This window comes from Agelaius tricolor, unplaced genomic scaffold (genome assembly GCF_023055355.1).
Source record: "Agelaius tricolor isolate 1412-34295 unplaced genomic scaffold, bAgeTri1.0.p SCAF_11, whole genome shotgun sequence".
NCBI lineage: Eukaryota > Metazoa > Chordata > Aves > Passeriformes > Icteridae > Agelaius > Agelaius tricolor.
The window spans coordinates 7,781,635-7,804,020 of record NW_027269271.1 but is presented as its reverse complement, the minus strand read 5'-3'; the positions used below and the strand labels follow the sequence as shown (position 1 = coordinate 7,804,020).

The 22,386-nt window shown below is 47.6% G+C and overlaps 1 protein-coding gene across 1 annotated transcript; it reads right to left on the bottom strand.

Annotated features, from left to right (window-relative positions):
• Nucleotides 1-1,447: 1,447 nt before the first annotated feature.
• Nucleotides 1,448-22,372, bottom strand: ZBTB37 (zinc finger and BTB domain containing 37). The gene is made up of 5 exons (XM_071435996.1): nt 22,306-22,372; nt 20,434-20,533; nt 17,277-18,229; nt 15,861-15,960; nt 1,448-13,651 (listed from the first exon to the last, which is right to left on the bottom strand). The coding sequence occupies exons 3-5, from the start codon at nt 18,197-18,199 to the stop codon at nt 13,163-13,165; spliced, it is 1,512 nt and encodes a 503-aa protein (XP_071292097.1). The 5' UTR covers nt 18,200-18,229; nt 20,434-20,533; nt 22,306-22,372; the 3' UTR covers nt 1,448-13,162.
• Between the last annotated feature and the right edge of the window lie 14 nt (nt 22,373-22,386).

Below are 22,386 nucleotides of genomic sequence, written 5' to 3'. Positions count from 1 at the left end.
TCTTTCTTTTCCAACAAATGGGGCTCCACACTCAAAAGGTGAGTGGAACAGCAGCAGCCATTGGGCTTGTGCTGGCTGGGCTAGGAACACCCTTCTGCAGCTCCATGTGGGTGGAAGAGCTGCCAAAAGCTGTGCCCTGCTTGCCAGCAGCTCTGGTGTGTCCTGTGTGCCCAAGTGCTGGGAGTCACTAGCATAGCCAAGGCTTTGAAACTCTTTTTTAATGCTAACAGTTACTGTAGCAGCAGTGCCCATGAACCACACCAGTGCCCAGGTAAGGTAACCAGTACCTATAGCTTTGATAAAAAGATATTATTTCATCTGCAGGTTTACTCCAGGAACTGAGGTGTCCTGGCCTGCTGCCAGGCCACATGTGATCAGACCTCTTGTTTTAGGGTGGCTGTATTGCTGTAGGACCTTTGGCAAGGCTGTCCTGAAGATGCAGAAGATTGCTCCATTTCAGGCAGCTGTTTCAGACCAATCAGACAGTGAAAGCACAGTTCCTGTCCTCAGGAGGTGATGGAAGTGGTGTGTGCAGACAGTGGGGTGCACTGCTCAGTGGGCCATTTACTCTGATATCCACCTTTGTAAAGGCTTCTCTTGGCAGGAACTGCTAGAGCAGCCAAGCAGCGAGGGAGTTAACTGGGATGGAGCTGGTATGTCAGATCTTTGGTCTCTGGGTCTCTAGCTCTGGAAGCTATCAGAGGTTTGACTCTTTGCTGTTCCCAGTAGGATTGTCTGAGCATCTGTGCAAGCAGGGTGTGACTGGGACATGGAGAGCCACCTCCTCTGTTGTCCCACAGGCCATGGCAAACCCTACACATCTGAGAGGTGTCCTTCAGGGACTCCTTTATGCACGCTCCCCTGGAGCAGCACCTTGGAAAGAAGCTGTGATGGGCTGGGACCCTGGGAGAAAAGGGGAAGCATTTTGAAAATAACAAAGAGTTCAGAAAGCAGCTCTTCCTCTCCCTCTCCCTGCCCTCCTCTGGCAGTTACCACTGTGGCTTTTCTTGCTGGATCCCATGTCTGCCTGTGAATGTCACTGACAGACACACAACCTCCTGTAATCGCTGCCTTTTCCAGCTGAGCCCCGGGCTGTGGAGCTGGACACTGGTGAAGGAGGAGGGCTGAGGCACTGCCTGGGCCTCCCTAGCATGGCACTGAACCAAAATGCTTCCCCTGCCATAGGCAGCTGGGAAAACATCCAAAACTTGGCCTGCAGCAAGAGCACAGGCCTTGTTCCTCCTGGGGAGACTGAAAAGGGCTCAGCCTGCTGAAGAGGTGAGACAAAACTCAGCCAAAAAGGACAGAAGCTATCTGAGTTGCCAGGAACAGCAACCTGGCACTGTGCAACCTCTCTCAAGCTGCTCAGCTAAGGAGAGTGTGCAGAACCAGACAGAAAATGCACGTTGGGTAAGGACCAGTCAGCTATAAGACACAGACAAGGATCTGAGTATTAAACCATTTAATTCTCAAACCACTCACATGCATAATGTTCTTTTACACAGTGTTAAAAGAAAGAAGAAAATGCATTTTTTTTAATACAAACAGAATTTCAAGTATACATTTATAGAATTTTCCAAGATTCTTACCCAAGTTGCTAAGTTCTCATTCACATTGTTCTTAAAGCTGTCCAACGAGAGCGCTTTTTGCTAAACTGCTTTCAATGCAATTGTACAGTCCCCTCTACCTTGATTTTATTTCCCCCTTTCCCAACTCTGGTTTCCCTGCCACCCCTGCTCACCCCCTCCAGCAGTGCTGGCTGTCCCTGGACACAATGGCCATGGAGCTTCTGTTTGCCAGTGTCTGCTGGAAGAGGAAAAGGGAAGCAGTCATGGAGGGCCAGTTTGGAAACAGCTTGGAAAATCACTGAAGAACAGTCTGATATCCACAAGTTACAGCAGGCTTACTCTTCAGCCTACTCCAGACTAGTCTGAACACTGACTTTTTAAAATTGAAATAAGGACTGCAATCAAAAATAAAATAATAAAAAAAGAATAATTAGTACAGCAGGAAATTTCTTAACTGTGAAAGTAAGTCTTGAGTGTTAGGACACCTGTCCTAAAAAGGTTTGATTTATAGGTCACTAGTTGAAGGTGACAGCACAATTTCTGTTACAAATGGTTACTCTGCAAACCAGCTCAGAGCAGAATCAATGTGGGACACACAAACTTGGATTAAAAAAGAAAAAAAAAACCAACAGAACTGACGAGGGCTCCATATTCACGTTATGGAAACGCCCACAACCCCAGTAACAGCTTTCTCCTGGCTTTGCTGCTCAGCTCAGCCCTGGGCTGCCAGCTGGGTTGGAACTGGGTGCAACTTCTGACCTGTTAAAAAACGGGCTTTAAATCTTCTTGACAGGCCAAGGGTGGGTTTCTGCTGCAAGATTCCAAAGTCTCCTGCCAGCCAGCAGCCCCACGGGTGCCTGGGCACGGCGGGGCTGCTCCGGGCAGCGCGGGGGCCGTGTGGGCCCGGGGGGCTGCTGGAGGTAGAGCTGCCATGGCCAGGTTTTGGCAGCATTGCTCCCCCCGGGCTGTGGCTGCCCAGGAGCTGCCTGCCTGTACAGCTGTGTCCCCAGCCAGCCACAGCTGTACTCCTCTGACGAGTTAAAGTGCATTGTGGCAGAAAAGGGTTTGCTTTTTAATTTTTTTTAATTTTTTTTAATTTTTTTTTTAAAGAGGAACCTATTTAAAGTGCTGTTCTAGTTTGGAAAGGGACTGTTTAGAAAAAAAATGGCACCTTTTCACATGAGAGATTTGCTCTCTGTATGTATATATATATATATAAATTTGCAGAGTCAGATCTGCTGACTAATGAACAACATATAAAAGTGTTTGTGTTTTATCTTATTGCTTTTTTTTTTTTTTTTTTTTTTTTTACTGCTGCCTGCTGCCTTGGAGGCAGGAGGGAGATGGATTCTCCTTTACCTTTGCCGCCATTAACTGATTTCCCAGTGCAGGAATGGCAGGAATGTGGTCTCACAGCTCTGGCCCAGGGGACAGTTCACTATCACGCTGCACATGGGAGGTGACAAAGTCCTCCTGAACTGTCACAGCCCCATGGCCAACCTGCAAAGGGTCACAGTAAGGAACTGGAGGCCAAGAAGGACTGTGGACCCCAAGGGACTCCCGTTGCTCCTGCCAGATGCCATTTTCATTAGAGTCACTTTACAAAGCAGACTTGCATTTCTGAAACACAGAGGTAAGGAAAACAAATCTCTTTAAAGTGAAAGCTTTGCTGCTAGAGTGTGTAGTGTGGTAACCTCAGCACTCCAAGAGAGAGAGGTAGTTACTGTCCTGTGAATACACTGCTGCTTAATGCAACTCCATTTCTGGAGTGATTGCTCAAAAGAAAAAAAAAAAAGAGGAAAAAAATCCTGTGCTCTTTATTAAGTTATCCCAGTTAAATCTTTCTGGTGAAGATATACTTGACTCTTTCCTCTAAGAGGCTTTTGTATTTTAGAAATTGATTGTCAGTTAAGTTTGTTACAAGATGAAATTTGATTAGCAAATTGTTATACAAAGCCACTTCCCTTGTTAAATCTTACAATTCTCTCTCCCACTACTCAACTATCCATGCCCTGTTTGGGGGTCACATCCTTTCTGCTCCTGCAGTAGGATAGCATTTCCTGCTATGAGCAGTTTTAATGGAAAAATCCAGAGTTTTAATAAGAGCTACAGATATCATATTCACAGTGTTGTGCAGGAAAGGTGGGGTGACACCAGGGAAATGAGGGGAGCTCTGGGGACAATGGGGACACAGCTCATGGGAGCTTCAGCTAGTGTTCACACACTAGAGGCTTGGGAAAACTGCATTCATTCCCTTCCCTTTTCAGACTAAAGCAATGCTTTGAATACCTTGCTTCCATTTCCATGAATTACCATCTGATCCAATCTTCTCATCCTTGGCTAATTCTCCCTGCAAGTGCGGGGCACGAGGTGAGGAATACGTTACTGCAAGAACACACAGTTGCATGTTATTCTCCTCTAAAAGACCTTACTCACCAAAGGCTGTTTTGCCACCCAGGATTGCTCTTGCCTGTCCTAAATGTCAGCCATGTTACCCACCAGCACAAAAGAACCATGCCTTATTTGAACAACACCACTTCCCTCTTCCTTCCCAATGTTCCTTACTGGCACTTGCCCTGTGACAGCACAGCCCTGGAAGCTGTGTGGTGCCAGCTTTCTGCCCAGGCCAATGCCTTAGAGGGGAACCCCAAGGAATTAGTTTTAAGCAAAGGCTATGACGGAATTCTACTCTCAATCCTACCTGGGCTGCTTCCCCCAACAGCACAACCCTGGCTTAGGAAATCTTCTAAAACATCAGAAAAGTGCCTGCATGCCACCTACACCCTCCTTCCCTGCATCTCTGGTGGAGATCCAGGCTGCCCTGTAAACAGCCCCTGCAAACAAACATTGACTGAAAGAACATCCTGGGGCTGGGGACAGCCACAGTGGGGCTTGGGGACAGCCACAGTGGGGCTGGCGCTTCCTGCCCCTTCCCGAAATCCAGTCTGTCAGTCTGAGAATTGCACTGTCCATTTGTTAGTGTCACCCAATGCTGCCACCCTCCTCCCAGTGGCCTCTTGCAGGCAAGAGCTGTGTTCAGTTACCAATGCACAGGCAAGGAAGGGTTCAAGGAAAGCTTCACAGTAATTCAGAGAGGTTCCTTAGACATGTAAACTCTCAGAAAACACTCTCGGAGGCACAAACCTCTGTATCAAACCAATGCCCAAGGCGTGTAGATGAACAAGCAGAGCCAGGGAAACCTCAAGAAACAGCTTTTAAAACTTGACCAAATGGGGAACCAATTAATTGGCATCACCAAGTTAAAATTTGTTTCTCTCAGACTAGCTTTGTGACTCCTCCCCCTGCCCCAGACTCAGTAACTTCTATTGGAATTGTAGCAGAAGACATCCCTGCCCATGGCAGGGGGGTTGGAATAAGATGAGCTTTAAGGTCCCTTCCAACCCAAACCATTCTGTGATTTGAGTAACTAATTTAAACTGTATTTATCTTTTTATACTGCCATTTTCTATGTCCAGCAGTAAATTAATCAATCAAAGTTCATTTTTCATTTCTCATTTGTTTCACAGTTTCATAGCCAATGATATTGGGTCTGACTGCAAAGGTAATGGGAAGGTTTAAATAAATAAGTCTCACTGCAATATAAAAATAATGCAGCCATTTCACCATAGATCTGAGGGGAAGGTTGTTAGGTATATTATCAAAAACTAAGCTAAAAGTCTGCAAAAAAATTAATGCACTGATTTTTTTAAGTACTGCCTTAGGTAAATGCAGTAAAATAATAAATCAGAATATGTCAGATTAAACAAGGAACTTACACAGCAGTATTTAAAAATACCTGAACATGTTTCAAAAGCTTAACTGATACAAACTAGGAAGGCCAGTAAAGCTGCCAATTTTACATGATAAAACTGAAAAAAAAAAAAAAGGTAAAAAAAATACAGCTTGGCGCAGTCTAATGGAAACAGGAACTTGGAGGCTGCACTCTCCCATGGTGGAGATTTCCCAGCCTCTCTGGACAACCTGATCCAATGCTGTTTGACTGTACTGATGGTGAGATAATGTCTTATCATACCTAACCTGATTTTCCCTGGTATAAACTGCTGCCTACTGCTGCTCCTCCTTCCACCATGTGCCTCCAGGAAGGGTCTGGCTCCATCTTCTCTGCACCCTTCCCTGAGCTGTGGAGTTTAAATAGGAAAAATTATATAGGTAAAGGAGAAAGCACTGAAACAAAAACAAACTTCAGTCTTCAACACTTGCTAGAAAACTCAGAAAATGGCACTTGGAAGTCTAGTACTGCCCCTTCCACTCTTCACTTCCCACCCTTCAGTTCCTTCCAATGGCATTTTTGAAATGCTCACAGCAAGTCTTGCCCCCACAGGGGACTGAGCCCTTTTCCTTCTTACTATTCACAGCTCCAGCAAGGAAACACTGGTGCTGCTCAGCTGTCATGTGCCAGGATAGGCATCTTTGGACACCTGTGTCACAAGGCAGCAGCATTTCCTGCATGCTCCTGCCCCTGTGCAGGTTCTACACCCAGCATTTCCCTGCCCACAGCATCCATGGCATGCCACATACATGCACTACCTCTTCCCAGTGATGCTGTGCTGCTGTTCTACCTCTCTACTCATTCCCCTGTGTGGTTGCAGGGCCACCAGCACCAGCCAGGGCTGAAAGCAGATAAGCTCTCTCCCTATTTCAGCTCTCTTCCTCCTCCCTAGAGGAAGCAGAGCCACTGCCAAGCCTGTGGGACATATTAGAGGTGAATTTGCTCTTAGCACTTGCTAATTCCTCAGAAAGGTAATTACTCCCTGCACAGAAAAACCAGCAAGATCTCATCTTTGAACCCATTATTTCTTCCCATTGGTGACAGCAGAACATGTGCCTTTACAGAAGTTATTAACCAACTCCCAACTTCTAGACACCACTAAATAGCAATGGCTCATTTCCTAAAACTTTAAATTACACACTAAATACATCAGTGGCTGGTTTTGTGGCTTCCTCCCCAGCTCCTGGCTGTGCCAGGTCACAATCTGATTTTCTGCTTTCTCCTCTTTTATTTCTAGCTTTGCCAGAACATCCTTGTTTTACAACAAAACTGTTAAGGACCATGAAGAACACCTTCAGAAGGCCCCACTATCCAACTTTACTCAGCAAGTTTCAAATCCTTTCAAGGCTGCAACTCCCCAGCAGCATAAGTTCTTAAGTCTTACTCCTATCCATGTTTTTGTCACCAAAGACCTTTCAAAACTCCCACCTAAAAAAAGGTTCCTCCTATTTCAGAGAGACATCATTTCACAAGCTGTAATACTTTGGTTTACAACTAGATTAAAATATAAATTAAATAAGAATAATGCTAAAGGAGTTTATATTGAAACACATTATATTTGTTTCTATATATGTATATACAAGTATGTGTGTGTGCACTCCCTAATGACAGCTAGAGGAAGCAAAAGTCATTCTCCAAAAGCTTCTACTCTTCCAACTAGCATGGTCAACTTATCCATTGCAACAATTCCCTGTGCATAAAAGCTAATGAAGCACTGGAAGGTGGTGCTGGTGACCAGCTGGATCACACAGACATTCAGGAACAGAAAGAATAAATTATAAGAAGCAGTAGTAACTTGTTCACAGTTGGGATGAGGATAATGTTATGGGAAACCTGAATTGTCTACAGTTCCAGGAATAAAAAGCCAAAGCTCACTGAAAGTTACAGATACATTGCAGTTAATCCTAAAAGCAAAGATCAGATCTGACACAAAGAAATGGCAGAAATCATGTGGAATTTCTCCCAGCAGCCTAAACTCTTGTACCATCAGATTCAGCAGGAAGCTTTCCAATACCTCCAATAAAACCAGAATTCATCCTAGGGATGCTCTGATCACTGCCTCCATCTCAGCAATGCACATTTTCCCAAGGAGAAGATGCCTTGAAACCAACTCAATCCTACATCCAAAAGAAAATGCTCCCAGTCCTGATGATTCCATCAGCCCAAAGTCACATTCAATCTCTCCTAGTTCCCAGCCTCTGTGTTTTTCTATGTTTGCCAAGCCAAAGCCTTTCAGCAGATGGAAATATTTTAGAGATGGTAGCACTTTTCAGATAATTTTATAACCCTCTTGAGTGGGTTTCAGGTTAGGAATAACCTACATTTCTAGTAAGACTAACTGCAGCAAAACTTTGGTCTGCTGCATTTTACTGATTATAAAACAAAACAAAAACAAACAAACAAACAAACCTCCACAGCAAGTCTACTCCAAATCTACTCTATTCCAAAATGTTCTGGTAGACTTTAGTTTCAAGAAGCAGCCAGTATTGTTTGCATAGTTCTAAATTCTATTTGGTTACAAATATATACACACATATACGTACACAGGTACATATGTATTTTATATTAAAATATCATTTGAGTGACAGCAATTAAAATAAGGATTCTGAGCTCCTCTTTAGGCCCTTTAACTGCAGCTATCAAAACTCTGTGCATGGCTCTCACCTTGTGACAGGAGCAATGCTCACCACAATTATTTTGCTATGGCAGTGGATCCCAGGCTTTCCAGCTGCAGTCCTGGCCACAGACTCAGCTCCCAGGGAAAACTCAGAGCCCAGACCCTGGCAAAAAGTCTCCTTGAATTATAGCTTCTTGACTTATGGAATAGTATGGGTTGGAAGGGACCTTTAGAGGTCATCTAGTCCAACCATCTTGCCATGAGCAGGGACTTTTCCCATCTCCAAGATATTTCCAGCAGAGCTTGAACAGCATTTAATGTTACTAAGTGCAGAAACATTTGGATGCTGACACGGCTATATTGGCAGGCATGTCATGGATCAAAGAGGAGAGTTTAGTAAAGTTTAAATAATCTTAAGGGCTGTTTTTTGTTGGTTTTCAAGATGACAATCCTATCTACCTCCCAGGCCACCTTCCACCCAAATCAGTTTAATCAGCTGCACCTTTGCTGTCTTCCTATTTATTTGTTGGACTCTGCAGGACAGATGAAGTCAGCAGCAAATAAAAGCTACAACTCTGCTCCTGCAAAGGCCTTGTTAGGGCTCATCCTTGGGATCCTTGTTAGGAATCACCCAAAAGTAGCAAGGATTCTACTCCAAAACCAAACTGCTTGGAATCACTTCCTGAAATGGGCATCCCACAGTTTAGTGACATTCCTATTGCAGAGGTGTGGGATGGAAACGCAGCCACGGAGCTGTCACAAAATGAGAGCAGAACAAGCAGGGAGAGCTGTCCTGTCCATGTATTTCAACCTTGAGCTCACAGAGGGCTGAAATGTTGGCTCTGTGCCCTGTGTGCTGAGCCAGCCCCATGATGCTTTTCAGCTTGTTCCCAGTGCTGTTCCAGCTCTGTAGAGCTGTCAGATGGGAACGGGGTCAGTCGCTGCCGACCTCTCTGCGTTTAAAACACAACATGCTTTCTGCTCTTCCCAGCACCCAAACTAAAGTTAAATTATACAGGTCACAGCTTGAGAATATTGTAGACAAGATGTAGGAAGGTCCAAGGACTGAACCTGATGGTGGATAATGCTTAGAGGATGAGGAGGGACTGCCCACTTGCACTGGCTGCTCTACCTCTCACCAGGCTATCCCTGCATCTTACTAAGCTAGCTCTAAGCATGTCCTCAGCCTTCTGCAACAGATTCACATTCCACAAAGCCTCTCATTCATCCCTCTCTAGCTGCTGGAAATACAAAGCACAATTTGTTCTCACATCCTCTCATTGCATTTTGGCCTTCTCCTTTTCCCAGCGTCACATCAGTCATCCTCCTGAGACAAAGAGGTTTAGCTTTTCTCCAAAGCAGCAACACAGTATTAACACAATTCTTGCTATTTTCACAGCTATTCACAGGTAACCTGGCAGCAGCAGGGAACAGCCGTGGCAACCATCATGTCACTTGGCTTGACACTTGGCACCAGGGCTTGCTGCAGGCTTAAGGAGATAACCACAACTCTTCACATTTGGGAGGTGAGTTCTTTGACAGCAAAGAACTATGTCCACCTCCAAGAAAGAAAACTGTAAAACCAGAGTGTGTTCTCCCTGTTGCCTGAGGCAAGAAAACAAATGGGTTAGTAAGCCCTAACTCTAAAGCAGACAAAAATGTTACGTACAGAGGTATTAAAACACAAGAGTTCTCTTCACATCCTCCTTAAATCACAGTTGAAATCACAGTTTTGGCAGAACAAGATGCAGCTAGATGTGGGAATGCAAAGCTGTGCCTCAACCCATCACAGAAGCATTCACACTTGGAAAGTTGGCATCTGATTCTCCACAGCTTTGGTGCAACCGTAAAGAGCCACACCAACGCAGAGGCAACAGGACACAGTATCATTCTGTTAGGGAAAGCACCTCTAAAGTAGCTACACCACTGCCAGAAAATTCACATGAGGTTTCTCCATACCGTACAGCACCTCCAACCCCTTTTTTCTCGAACCTTGGTCTCATCTGCACTCAGGAAGTCGACCCTTGAAAGAAATGTTCAATAACGATTCCTTCAGAACTGGTTCCACTGTCTAGTGCGGATGGGCCTGAACTGGTTTCAGCACTGTTCAAGAAATATTAGACATCATGAATCCCACACATACATACACATCCATTAAATGTACAGAAATAATATCAAAATGATTCCCACTACCATACCTTATACTGACTCTAGCTACAAGCTATAAACTTCACCTCAGCGAGGCCTGGGCAAGAATATTGGCTCTTTTGCATGCAATCAGAAATGATCATTTATACAGTGGCAACCTCTGCACAAAAAAAAAAAACCAAAAAAACAAAAAACAAAAAACCAAAAAACAAACCCAAAAAGAAAAGCAAACATAAAGGAGGAAAAAATAAAAACCTTTCACAAGCTTTGTTTTCAGCCTAGTAAGGTATGAAGGACTAATTTCATGGTTTTCACCAGGCCACTTGAAGTAGTGAATCAGCAAACAGGACACGCTGCTGGCATCCTGTACTGTTTGGATGCTTCTCCTTTCACAGTATTGATACAGTAAAATAAAAACCTGCTCAAGAAACTCACAGCTATGCCATGGGAGCGAAGGCATTCACCATTTTATGTCAGCCCTTCCTTCACTACGGTTGCCATCTGTCTCAGAGAAATGTTGCTTCTGTAGCAGTTACTGCACCTTCACCCTTCTCTTCACAGCAAGCTTAGCAGGGAAACTTTCCCACTATATTTTTATATAATATATGTATATAAATAATTTTATGTTTTTATAGTTTGGTAGTATTCTTTTAAAATTTCTATTTTAAAACACTTAAAAATCTTTTAAGCAACTAAAAGTAACTTTTTATGCTCTCTAGTGTGAACAGGATAGGATTTCAAAGTTTTTAACTTTTTTTTTTTCATTTTTGGTAACTTCAAAAGCTATGACTAAAGCAGCACATCTCCACTCCTCCCTGCACCTTGATTGCAACAAAACCTACCTTGGCCACCCTCTCACCTCATCCTCTGCCACTGCTCTCTGGCAACCTCAGTGTTTTGGTACCGTGGTGTTTGACCTTTGCTGGGAAACCTGACGGAGCTGGTTGTTTGGGTGGCCAAATCACTCCCTGTGTGATGGATGCCCTTGACAGGAGAGGAGGAAGAAGGCACAGAAGGAAAACGGAGGTGAAATATCAGTTTTCCTGTTTGAAATGGTCAATGAAATGGTACTTTGCAGGTACCCAGCTCAGAACACCTGCAAAGGTTCCTCTTGTAGGATCACATCTCTGTTACACGTGATGCTGGCACCGAGCCCTTTCCCACACACAAAAACGCACTAGAGCCACATCTCTTGTTGAGAGAGAGATGGGAGGAACAGTGAGACTCCTCACACATAAAAAAATCTATAAATCAAGGCAAGAATACATCACCCTTCTCCAAATAATTCCCCCCAAAGGGGCAGGAAAACGATCCCAAGTACCAATTTGCAGATGGGGAAAGCGAGGGCTGGAGATGTTTCCATGTGCCCAAAACTGCAGTCAGACAACAGGCCAAGCTTTATTGTCACTTGGTCAGCCTCCTGCCTGCTAAGCCCCAGCTCTAACTTCTCATCCAGCTTTCTTGCTGAAGCAAGATGAAGTGTATTTCTTTTCCAATGTCTCCTTGTTCCTCCCATCACCTTAAGGTTCAGAACTTCACCTTCCTCCTCATGTACACATTATACATCCTCAAGTGAACTCCTTCACCAAACCTGATACGCGCAACCTGTCATCCATTTTCCCCCTTCATCACGAACAACTTGGCATCAGAACTAGAGAAAACTCTTAAAATATTGCATATTTTTTTAAAAAATATGTCAGGATATTTGCACTTATCTGCCTGTCCCATGCTTTTCTGGTTATGAACCATGTAAGCTCGTGCAAACACCTACAATACACACGCAGGCATGTCTCTCCAGGTTTGCTAAACTTGCTCTAAACATCAGAGCTACTCAGAATACAAAAATGTTAAGTCCATGCAAGGGGACAGAGTTGTGATTGCTCTAGGAACCGTTCACTTTAAAGTCTCCTGAACTGTTTTAAGGAAATAGAGTAAGGTTTCTCTTTTCTTTTTGCGTTTCATTGATAAAAAAGTTATCAAACTAGTTTGTAGAAACAGGTTTAAAAGCAACCACCTGCGATTGCTCGGCTGTGACAACAGCATTGCAGTATTCCCATATCCCGTATTGCTGTTCTAAAAGATCAAGTGTGTGTCGAGGGGGGAGCAGGGGTCAAAGAGGACTTTGGTAGCCAGCCTCTAACTCTGCAATTCAGCAACTCCAGAAAATCTCTTCCTAATCCTTGGCATCACCTGAAGCATGGCAGCGCTCCAGCCAGGATCTCAGAGTGCTCAGCTCTCCAGATCAGCACCAGCAGAGGACAACCTCCTCTGGAACACCCCTCCAGCCCTTCTCCCATGCATCAGAGTCTCATGCAAACCTCACAGCTGCTAAATTCCACTCTCAGTAGCTGAAGTTCTTCCTTCACATTTTGCTGACCTCTGGAATACCACTTTGTAGCCGTGCCCACTTCAACAAGGGGCACCAGGGCTGCATGCCTGGAACGGGCAAGCCCAAAGCCGTAAAATAACAGTTTAAATAAAAATGTAAGAGACACACCAAAAATAAGACAGGGATAAATACACTCGGGCAAGGCAGGTTCCACCAGGACAGTATTTTTGTTCTCTTTGCTGTAGCAACTACCTGGGGAAGGGAGAAAGGCAACAGCCCCTTGCCCCTGCTCTCCCCTCGAGCGGGAGCATGGATATGGCTCTGTGGCTGAACCCGGCACCGCCGGCGGGACGCCCTGCTGGGCCACAGCGCTGTCCAGAAATACAAATGACTGCTTGTCCCAGATCACTACAGAACAGTAAAAAAATTTAAAATCCTGTCGATCCCTGAATAAGAAGTTGATTGACACAGTTGTTCTGTTTTTCTCCGAGAGGAGGAGGAATAAGGGAGAAAAACATTTAACACTCTATGGGTGTGTGTGTGGGTGTGTGAGAGGAAGAGAGAGAAAGAGAGATTTTTCTATTTTGGCAACATCTTGGGAGCTTCTTTCTGTTCAGTGGTGGCATTGCACTAATTACAGTACCAGCCTGCCGGGTCGGTGCTGACTCTTTCGAGCCAGGAATGGGAAGACGGTCCTTTCTCCTGGGACTTCAATCCGGCCCGGTCGTGGACACAGACCCCTGGGCCGTCTCCCCCACCGCCACAGCCTCCTCCTGCGGAGGAGATTCCTCCTCTGCCTGCCCCCGGGACGTGACCGTGGTCTCGGGGGAGATGCTGTGGGGCCCCTCCAGGGGCAGACAGCCGGGGTGGTTCTTGCGAAAGTGCTGGTTGAGGATGGCCTGGAAAGGGAAGCTTTTGCCGCACACGTGGCAGTGGAAGGGCTTGTTGCCCGTGTGCTTGCGGATGTGATACTCCAGCTGATCCTTGCGGGTGTACTTCTTCCCGCACATGCGGCACACGAAAGGGGTGATGCCCATGTGGAGCCGCATGTGCCGGTCCAGGCTGCCCTTCTGGTTGAAGGATTTGGCGCAGTAAATGCACGTGAGCCGTGGGTTGTACCGGAACCAGCGCTCTGAAACCTCCTGCTCCCGCAGATACTCCACGTAACCGCTCACTCCCAGCATGGCTGATTCCTCCCCCTGCCAAGGAAACGGCACAGATTTAAATAACAAGCAGCCTAAAACAAGTTGCAGAGAAGATCGGGCCCAGGTCCAGCCAGTAAAGCATGTGCCAAACCTCAAAATCAGCAGCACTAATGTCTGCAACCTCAAGCACACATTTAAGTGCTTAACTGGGGCCTCGGGGCTGAAGACAAACGAGCAATCAATTAGAAACCACTGCTGCAAAGGTCCCTTCTGCCAAGCCATTCCCTGGATCTGGTGAAGAAAAGACAGCCCTTAACACGAGGGCACTTGGCCACTAATTCAGTTGTGGACCACATGTCAATACTTGTTATTTTTTAAAAAATTTGTGCCAGTTTAATTAAAACACTTGGGTGTAGCACCTTCTGTTTTCCTTACTAAAAGTCCAAAAAAAAAAAAGAAGCCGACTGATAAGCTTGCAGTAAAACAAAGGAGGAGCAAACCACAAATCATATCTGAAAGTCTTCAGGTGTCATTTTACACAGGTATTTATTCAGATGTCACTTAGAGTTCATTTTACAGTGAGTGATATTTGCCTGCCTGGCTGTGTAATCCATCCCAGCCCCGTGACATTGCAGGCAAGGATGTGCCTGACCCAGCTTGCACAGCAAAGACTCCTCTGTATTTTGTGAAGTCACACAGACAAACAGCCAAGAGCAACCTGAACCACAAGCCTGGTCTCAGGACAGACACTTCTGGCCATTGTATTCAGACTGAGCAGAAACACACGGACTCCAGAATGCTTCTGTGCTGGAGATGCACTATTTACACCCCCAGTGCTGCTTCCCAGTGGTGCCACCTGTGCAGAAGCAACCAGCAGGAGGGCACCTCCTCTGCAAGCCAGGGCTCTACAGGCACGAGCAGCAGTGTACTGTGCCAGGTGCTGCTGAATCCAGCTGTACAGGCATAGGGAAGCTGTTGAGGACTAAAGGAGATACACAAAGCTCTGGTTCTTCCTTTCCACTCTACCACTGCCATTGGGCAGGGTTCACTGCCAGGCTATTTTTAGTATGGATATCGCAATGCCAGGAGAGTGGAAGGTGATGATACTTCCCCATGGTGTGGAAAGACTAAGGTTTGATGTTTGAGGCTGTCTCACAATGCAGAAATAAGAGCACTTTTTCTGTAGGCAGAGTTAAAATTGCTTAATATGTCACATTTACCCTAGAGGGTTGATTTGACCTGAAATTTTTGCAATGTCTTCTGAGGACACAAAACAAAGCTTTGCAAAACAGGAACAAAAAGGTATCTGTCATTTTATGGAAGTGTCTAACAAAGCCAGCAGACAGCAATCACAATTTTACTCCCCTTGCTTCACTTGGTCTTACACTAGAGCAAAGCAGCCTAGTATCTCCTTACCCACCTCCAGCCAAGTCCTTAGCTTACACACTGACACATTCCCTACCTGTCAGGCTCACAAGAGTCTTTCTGCACTGTGCTGGCTGACATGCTTGCACTGCAGTGGCACTTTGACACTAACTGAATGCAACTAAATTAGACTAAAACGTTAAGGCACAGGCAGTACTGCCATGTCCCACTTTGCTGCACTCTACAGCCCATTGCCTTCCCATTTCTGTGCATCTCTCCATCCTACCCCAAAACTGTGCCCAAGAAAGCACAGAATTCAGAGCTCCTTTATGTTGCAAAGTATGCTGTGCAACACAAGTCACTTGGAGAAGAGACAGAGACCTCTCTAAAACTCCACAGCTCTTTGACACTCCACCCCAAAAGGTTTATTGGTGTAGTGCCTGGAGGGCTTTTGGGAATGGTCTTGGTACCGGCATAGAAAGATTCAGCTGTTGTCACCCGTCTTCCACAGAAGCCAAGCCCCACCTCCTCCCTCTGCTCAGGCATTTGCTGCCAGTGTTTGAGGGCAGATCCAGCTCTGCAGGCAAATGGGGCTTCTCCTCAGGAGTTGGTGGCCTGCCCAGAATAAGGGTGGATATTTATGCCCTCAAACAACAAGAGAAACTCCTTGTGTTTTCCAAGTATCTGGCCAAGATCCCAAACAACAGCCAGAATCCATTTTAAATCGTACTTGCCCAGCACATGTTCTCCTGTGAGCAGGTAGATCCTTTGCCAAAGTAAAAGGCCCTTGTATCACACACATTATTGCTTGCAAATATAAAGTATGATAACTTCATCACCACAAAGTCCCCTTCACCCTCAAGCCAACATTGACTTGCAAACACCTTGATCTGCCTACCTGGGAACTGGGCTGCTTAGGCTCATCCATCCGCCCGGGAGACTCGCTTTTCGATCTGTACCGCTCAGTCACAGCAACCATGCTGCCAGAAGGGCTAAATCTGTGGGGTGGGGAGAGTGGAAATGGGATTTTTAATGGGCATCAGGTCACCACAGGGTTTAGAGCAATGGGTGAGCAATAGAGGCACCTGTACAGCATCTCTTCAGCCTCATCAGCTAACACACTGGAAGTGGAACAATGCAAATATAAAGGAAAAAACAAATCATACCGGTCTATAGTTTCAGTCTAAACATCTGAGAAATAAAACTGAGTCATTTGGCTTCCAGTTCAGCAACAGAGAGGAGCTGCTGTCATGAATAAACTAATATGGGCCTGGTGACTCAGGGACTGTAGAGCAGGACAGAAACCATTTCTCAGAGGACACCCCTCCTCCAGCACCCTCCTCCTCCATTCCTAGTGTGAAACACAAGGGATGTGATGGACTAGAAGTGGGAAACAGTGCATACAGACTGCAGTGCAAAAAGAGATGCTAGTGACTAGCTGATCCAAGGAAAAGGGCTAAGGAATTCGGAAAGCATCACTCTCCAAGATTATTCCCACTGATTGATTTATTAAGCAACAAGTGACAGAATATCCACCGCTTTCAGGTAGCTGTTTCCCCATGGACTTGAGCTAGAAGAGAGGCAGATGTGAAGGGAAACCCTAGAATTACAACCCCCCAAATAAAACAGACCTGCCCTTTATCAAATCCATTCTCTGGCCTGAGCCTAGGGGAAGAAAGCAAATACTGGAGTGGAGGGGAAGCAGATGGATGGAGAATCCAAACACAGCAGATTTCACCACTCAGTTTCAACAAAGGCTTTCAGCTCTCTCATATAAATCAAAACAACAGTGGAGGCCACTGGGTTCCCCATTTCAACTGCCTCAGAAGATGTAAACCCAGGGCCCACTGGGAAGACCTTGACCTACAGCTGGTGTCTAGCTTGTTTCTCAGCCAGAACCATCCCCAGGTCTCTGGGTCAGAAGGCACCAGTGCAATGGAGATATGTAACACATACTGTATACGACCTCATTAATCTGAGTGCTGAGGCTGAACTGAACATCTTCTTTTAAAAAAATGTCACCTCAGCTGAAACACTGAGAGGTAGAGATCCCAGCCTCTAAGAGCTAATAAGTAATTTCCCAAGCTAGCCCCTGTACCTGGAGATCCTTGTCTGATCACTACCCAGCCAAAATACTATTACCCAAACTGGACACACTTCCTAACAGCAGGTAAAAACCCTTTCACTCTTATGCTTAAGATGGCCAAAGGAAATAGAAAGAGGAAATGTTCCAAAGCAACTGACCCCGCCAGGTCAGAATCTTGCATAACGTCCTCTTACAGCCAAGGTGAATAATGAAGTTTAAAACACCCACCTGTCGATCTCACTGCTGGTTGGCCTGACCACTTTGGCCCCAGAGGAGCCTAAGGCAAAAGCCTCCTGGCCCAGGGATCCGTGGCCCGTGGTGTCGATCACCATGGCCGTGACCTCCTCAGCGCTGCTGCCATCTTCTCCCGAGGGCTGGTGCTCTGTCCCCAGCCACTCCTCCAGGTTTTCGGTCTTTATGCGCACTCCTCCCAGCACCCGCACTTCCTCGTCGTTCTGCGCCCCACGCTCTCCCATGCCCGTCTCCACGTACCACTGTCCCGCCCTGTTGATGCGCAGGATGGGCTCCCTGCCTTCCACGTCGGAGCTCTGCTCGATGATCTGGGGGCTGGTGGACTCCTCGGGCGGGCTCAGCTCCCGGATGTCCAGCACCGTGCTGACCTGGCCCAGGCGGCTCCCCTTGGGGGTGTTGTGACGGGGGCTCAGGGGACGGTTTAGAGTCGGCGTCGCCCGGTGAGACTCGGGCGGTCTCTCCTGATGCTTCGTCCTGGTCTGGCTCAATTCCGCTTCCACCTCGGCCACGTTAATTTTGAAATGAATCCCCTCGAGTATCTGCGTGCATTTGTCTATGATGTGCTGCATCTGCAGGAAGCTGGCAGCTGTCAGGTAGCTGATGATGTCAGCCAGCTGCAGACAAATCCTGCCGGTGTAGCAGAAGGAGAGGAGCTGCTCGAACACAGAAGGGTTCTTGATGACGGAGATGGACACGGTGCTCATCTCGTTCAGGGACATGTGGTCACGGAAGTAGGGGGAGCTGGCGGCCAGCACCACCTTGTGCGCACGGAAAGCCTGGCCCTGCACGTTGACCACGATGTCACACAGCCGGCCCTGCATGCGCAGCTGGTTCAGGTGGCTCAGGACAGAGTTACTGAAGTTGGGAATCTCCAGCTGAATGTTCCCACTCTTCTCCATGGCTGTCCCAGCTGCAGGTGCACGACTCTACTGGAAAAGGGGGAAAAGATCCCATCATTAGCAGAGACAATCATTTGAAATTACAACTTTTTTCACCTGCTTCCACAGAGTTTGAAACACTGGAGTTTTTAGAGACCTTCCTCACCCACTGAAGACACCTGGCAGCAGCTCTGTTATGAAGAAGTGTGTTTGAGCTTGCTTAAAAAAGAATTCCAAAAGCTCTCTGATCTCTCCATGCTATGCATTCCCCTGCACAAGAGTTCTGCTAAACCAGTCCCCAACAGGCCCCCATTCCCTGCAGCTTTAGCCTGCAAAACACTTTGTTCTGCCAGCCTCAATAAAAGCACATTTGCATGTGAAAAGAACGTTAAAAATGGCACAGGTATTAAAAATAGGCACCTGATTGCATAATGGATTAAAATTCTCACCACTTGTACCTCCTAAGCATCTTGAAAAGAGAAAGTAATAAGGAAAGCTCCTTTGTAAAACAGGAACCAGGAAGGAGACACCAGGACCTAAATCCTCCTGAGACTTTTGCAAAGTTGGCCAACACACATCTGACCTCAAGGCATCCTAAGTGCCTTGTTAACCTGAGATATCCATCATATGTGGCACTTCTGACACATGCCAGAAAATATATAACAGGAGAGCGAAAAACAAAGCTGTGGCCCAGGAGAGCTCAGAGGGCCTCACTCAGAATCACTTTTGTAGGGTCCCAAGAGACTTCACAGTGGTCATCACTAAGCAAGTCCCCATCCTGGCCCTACCCTAGGTCAGTAACTTCTGGACTCTTTCCCAAGTAGAGCAATAATGGGATTGTTCCACTTGGGCTACAATTCACAATGGTGCTGCTCTGCTTGGGCTGCAATCCAGGTAAATGGTTCACCTGGGCTGGGATGTTCCTCATTGGTCCCACCTCTACAAGAGCTCCTGGTAGGCTCAGGGAGCACCTCACTGCCCAACTGGTGCAGTCAGGGGACCCTTCACCACTCAGCTGAGGCCACCAAGGCTTATCAGGAGATCTCAAGCAGGGCCAGGGAAGATGCACCACCACATCATCACATTTCATTCTGGCAAAGTTGGAAAAGAAGCCCTGACCATATATGGTAAAAAGTTGGAATGAATGAAAATGAGACATAAACTCATCCAAAAAAAAAAAAAAAAAGGCAAGTAAATAAGCTTATTAAAGTCCACTAATGGCATAAGCAGCTCCCAGGCTGGAGAGCATCTGAAGTGTGGATTGAGCAGAGTCCTGTAGATGTCAGAACCATTTCAAGCAGGCTGGGAATACCAAGGCTCAGAGTGCCCGCTCTGAGGACTCTCTGAATCTAAGGGATTGGCACATGAAGAGCATGTCTGCCTTTGGAGGACTTTTTATTTGGAATTGATGAACATTGCAGCATAGCACATGTCCATATGCCCAAGCAGGCTTTGTGCAAACTTGGCAAACCCAGTGACTAAACACGAAGCTGCAGGACAGCCTGTCAATCTTGTGGAGCTGTGCCAAGGGATTTCTGAGTGGCAGGATGGCTGTGTGTCCCTGGGGAAGTCAGACCAGAGTGCACAAAGCTTCACAAGGTGCAGCTGAACACTGCCAGGTCTTAGGGCTTCTTCTCTCCTCCCCCTATCACAGAATCACAGAATGGTTTGGGTTGGAAGGGACCTTAAAGCTCATCCCATTCCACCCCTGCCATGGGCAGGGACACCTTCCACTGTCCCAGGTTGCTCCAAGCCCCATCCAACCTGGCCTTGGACACTGCCAGGGATCCAGGGGCAGCCACAGCTTCTCTGGGCACCCTGTGCCAGGACCTTCCCACCCTCACAGGGAACAATTCCTTCCCAATATCCAATCTAAACCTACTCTCTGTCAATGGGAAGCCATTTCCCCTCATCCTATCCCTCCATCCCCTGTCCTGAGTCTGTCTGTCTTTCCTGTCAGCTCCTTCAGGCACTGGAGGCCACAATTAGGTCACCCTGAAGCCTCCCCTCTCCAGGCTGAACCACTGCAATTCTCTCAGCCTTCCCTCACATCAGAGCTTCTCCATTGCTCTGATCATCTCAGTGTCTCCTCTGGACTCACTCCAACAGCTCCATGTCCTTCCCTATCTTTTGGAGAAAGCAATGAACCCCATAAAAATCAGGAAACCACAGTGCACAGCTCTGTGCCAACACAGCATTGGGAGCAGAACACCAACTGCACAGAACAAGGGGAAACAGAAAACCCAGCATCTTACCTGGAGTGCTGTGAGTTACATGCAGTGGGAAGGAAATGGGGGTGCTGCCTTCTTTTTTTTCTTCTGATGTAGTGAGAAGAAAACTTGCTGCCCCCTTCCCCTTTAGGAGGTAAAAAGAAAGAAAAAATGAAGTGCAGAGGAATTGGGTTCTCCCAAGAGCAGTTGTGAACATCAAGCTTTGTCATTCTTGGTTCTGCTGGAGGGTCTAGCAGCAGGATTAGCTCACCATCTTCCCAAAACAGCTGTTCCTAAAGCAATAAGCCTCAGAGTGCACTCTCAAGGAAGGCAAGGGTGAAACACCCCTGCCAAGGCCACAAGCACCCAGGGAGGCAAGAGGGACGCAGAGGCTGAGCTTGGGATTTACAGAAAGAGAAGGGAAAAAAAAATCATCAGCCCTTAACTGCTGAGCATGGCTGGGTATGGCTGTGGTGAGAAGGCAGCTGCTCCCCAGAGAGCCCAACAAATTATCTGTGAGTTCAACAAATTATCTGTGAGCTTCTGCTGCAGAGGCAGGGAAAATCCATCTACTCTTAGATGGATTCTACCCATAGAACCCTGCTCACCCAGTGGCACGGAACCTGCATGTCATGATCCACTCAGAGGCTGAGGAGAGGGAATCTGTCCTTTGGTTCAAACTACCCTGTCAGAGGCTGATTTCTGCCCCTCTGAGTAAGGGAATCTCTCAGAGCTCCTGCACCTCAGCCCCTGGGCAATGACATCCTGATTTGTGCCTGCTCTGGGAAGTCCATCACCTCCAGCCACCTTTAGGAGCAGGCTGAGCTGAGTCAGCACAGGGCACGCACTGAGACACTGCTCTTTGTAATGCCATTTCAAGTGTCACCAGCCGAGACTCAGACTTAGCTCAGCAAATGCCCTCCGGCCTGTGAGGCAGCTACCAGGAGTGGGTGGAATTCCTGATCCATCAGGTAAGAAGCAGAGACAGACCACCCAGCAGATGATGTCACCCTGGAAGCTGCACTGAAAACTCTCAGCTTTTGGGCTGAGATTTACTGTGACTGGGCAACTTCAAAGAATCACAGAATATCCTGAGCTGGAAGGGACCCACAAGGATCACTGAGCCAATTCCTGGCTCCCCACAGACACCCCAACAATCCCACCCTGTGCCTGACAGCATTATCCAAACCCCCTTGGAGCTCTGGCAGCTTTGAGCTGTGACCATTCCCTGGGGAGCGTGGGTAGTGCCCAGCACCCTCTGGCTGAAGAACCTTTCCCTGACATCCAGACTAAACCTCCCCTGACAAAACTCCAGCCGTTCCATGGCTCCTGTCCCTGGTCCCAGAGAGAGCTACTTATAATCCCAAAGTGGTTTGGGCTGGAAGAGACCTTAAAGCTCATCCACTTTCACCATCTGCCATTTGCAGGGACACCTTCCACTATCCCAGCTTGCTCCAAGCCCCGTCCAACCTGGCCTTGGACATTGCCAGAGATCCAGGGGCAGCCCCAGCTTCTCTGTACCAGGGCGTCCCCACCCTCTCCGGTAACAATTCCTTCCCAACAAACCCCTTTGGCCGCTTGCACATTCCAACGGGACTCCGGCAACTCCAAGCCCAAACACAACTCTGAACTGGGACAGGCGGAGGTGGCTCCTGGCCCGTCCACCCCCTTCCCTCAGGACCAGGCTCCCGGATCCCGCTGTCCCGGCCCCGGCGCTCCCGGACTCCCCCCAGGAGGGGCCCGCGGCTCCTCCTCACCGTGACAGCCGCGGCCGCGCACCGGGGCTGCGCGGGGCGGGCGGGACCGGCCTCCCCCAGCCCCCGCCCCTCCCGGCCTGGCTCCCGCGGGGCGGCGGCCGCGCCCCCGCCGCTCCGGGGCCCCGGGCGGCTCCGCCCGCCCCTCCCGGCCCAGCCTCACCTGCCGGGGGTGGGAAGGGCCCGCAGCGCCGGCCCGGAACCGAAACGCGCCAGCGCGGGCCGCGCCCCGGAAGGAAACGCC

Coding starts and splice junctions, on each gene's coding strand:
- ZBTB37 (XM_071435996.1), bottom strand. CDS start 18,199: ATGGAGAAGAGTGGGAACATTCAGCTGGAGATTCCCAACTTCAGTAAC. Junction 15,961..17,276: donor ACCAGCAGTGAGATCGACAG/GTGGGTGTTTTA, acceptor CCCACCCCACAG/ATTTAGCCCTTCTGGCAGCA. Junction 13,652..15,860: donor CTAAGCAGCCCAGTTCCCAG/GTAGGCAGATCA, acceptor TTTCCTTGGCAG/GGGGAGGAATCAGCCATGCT.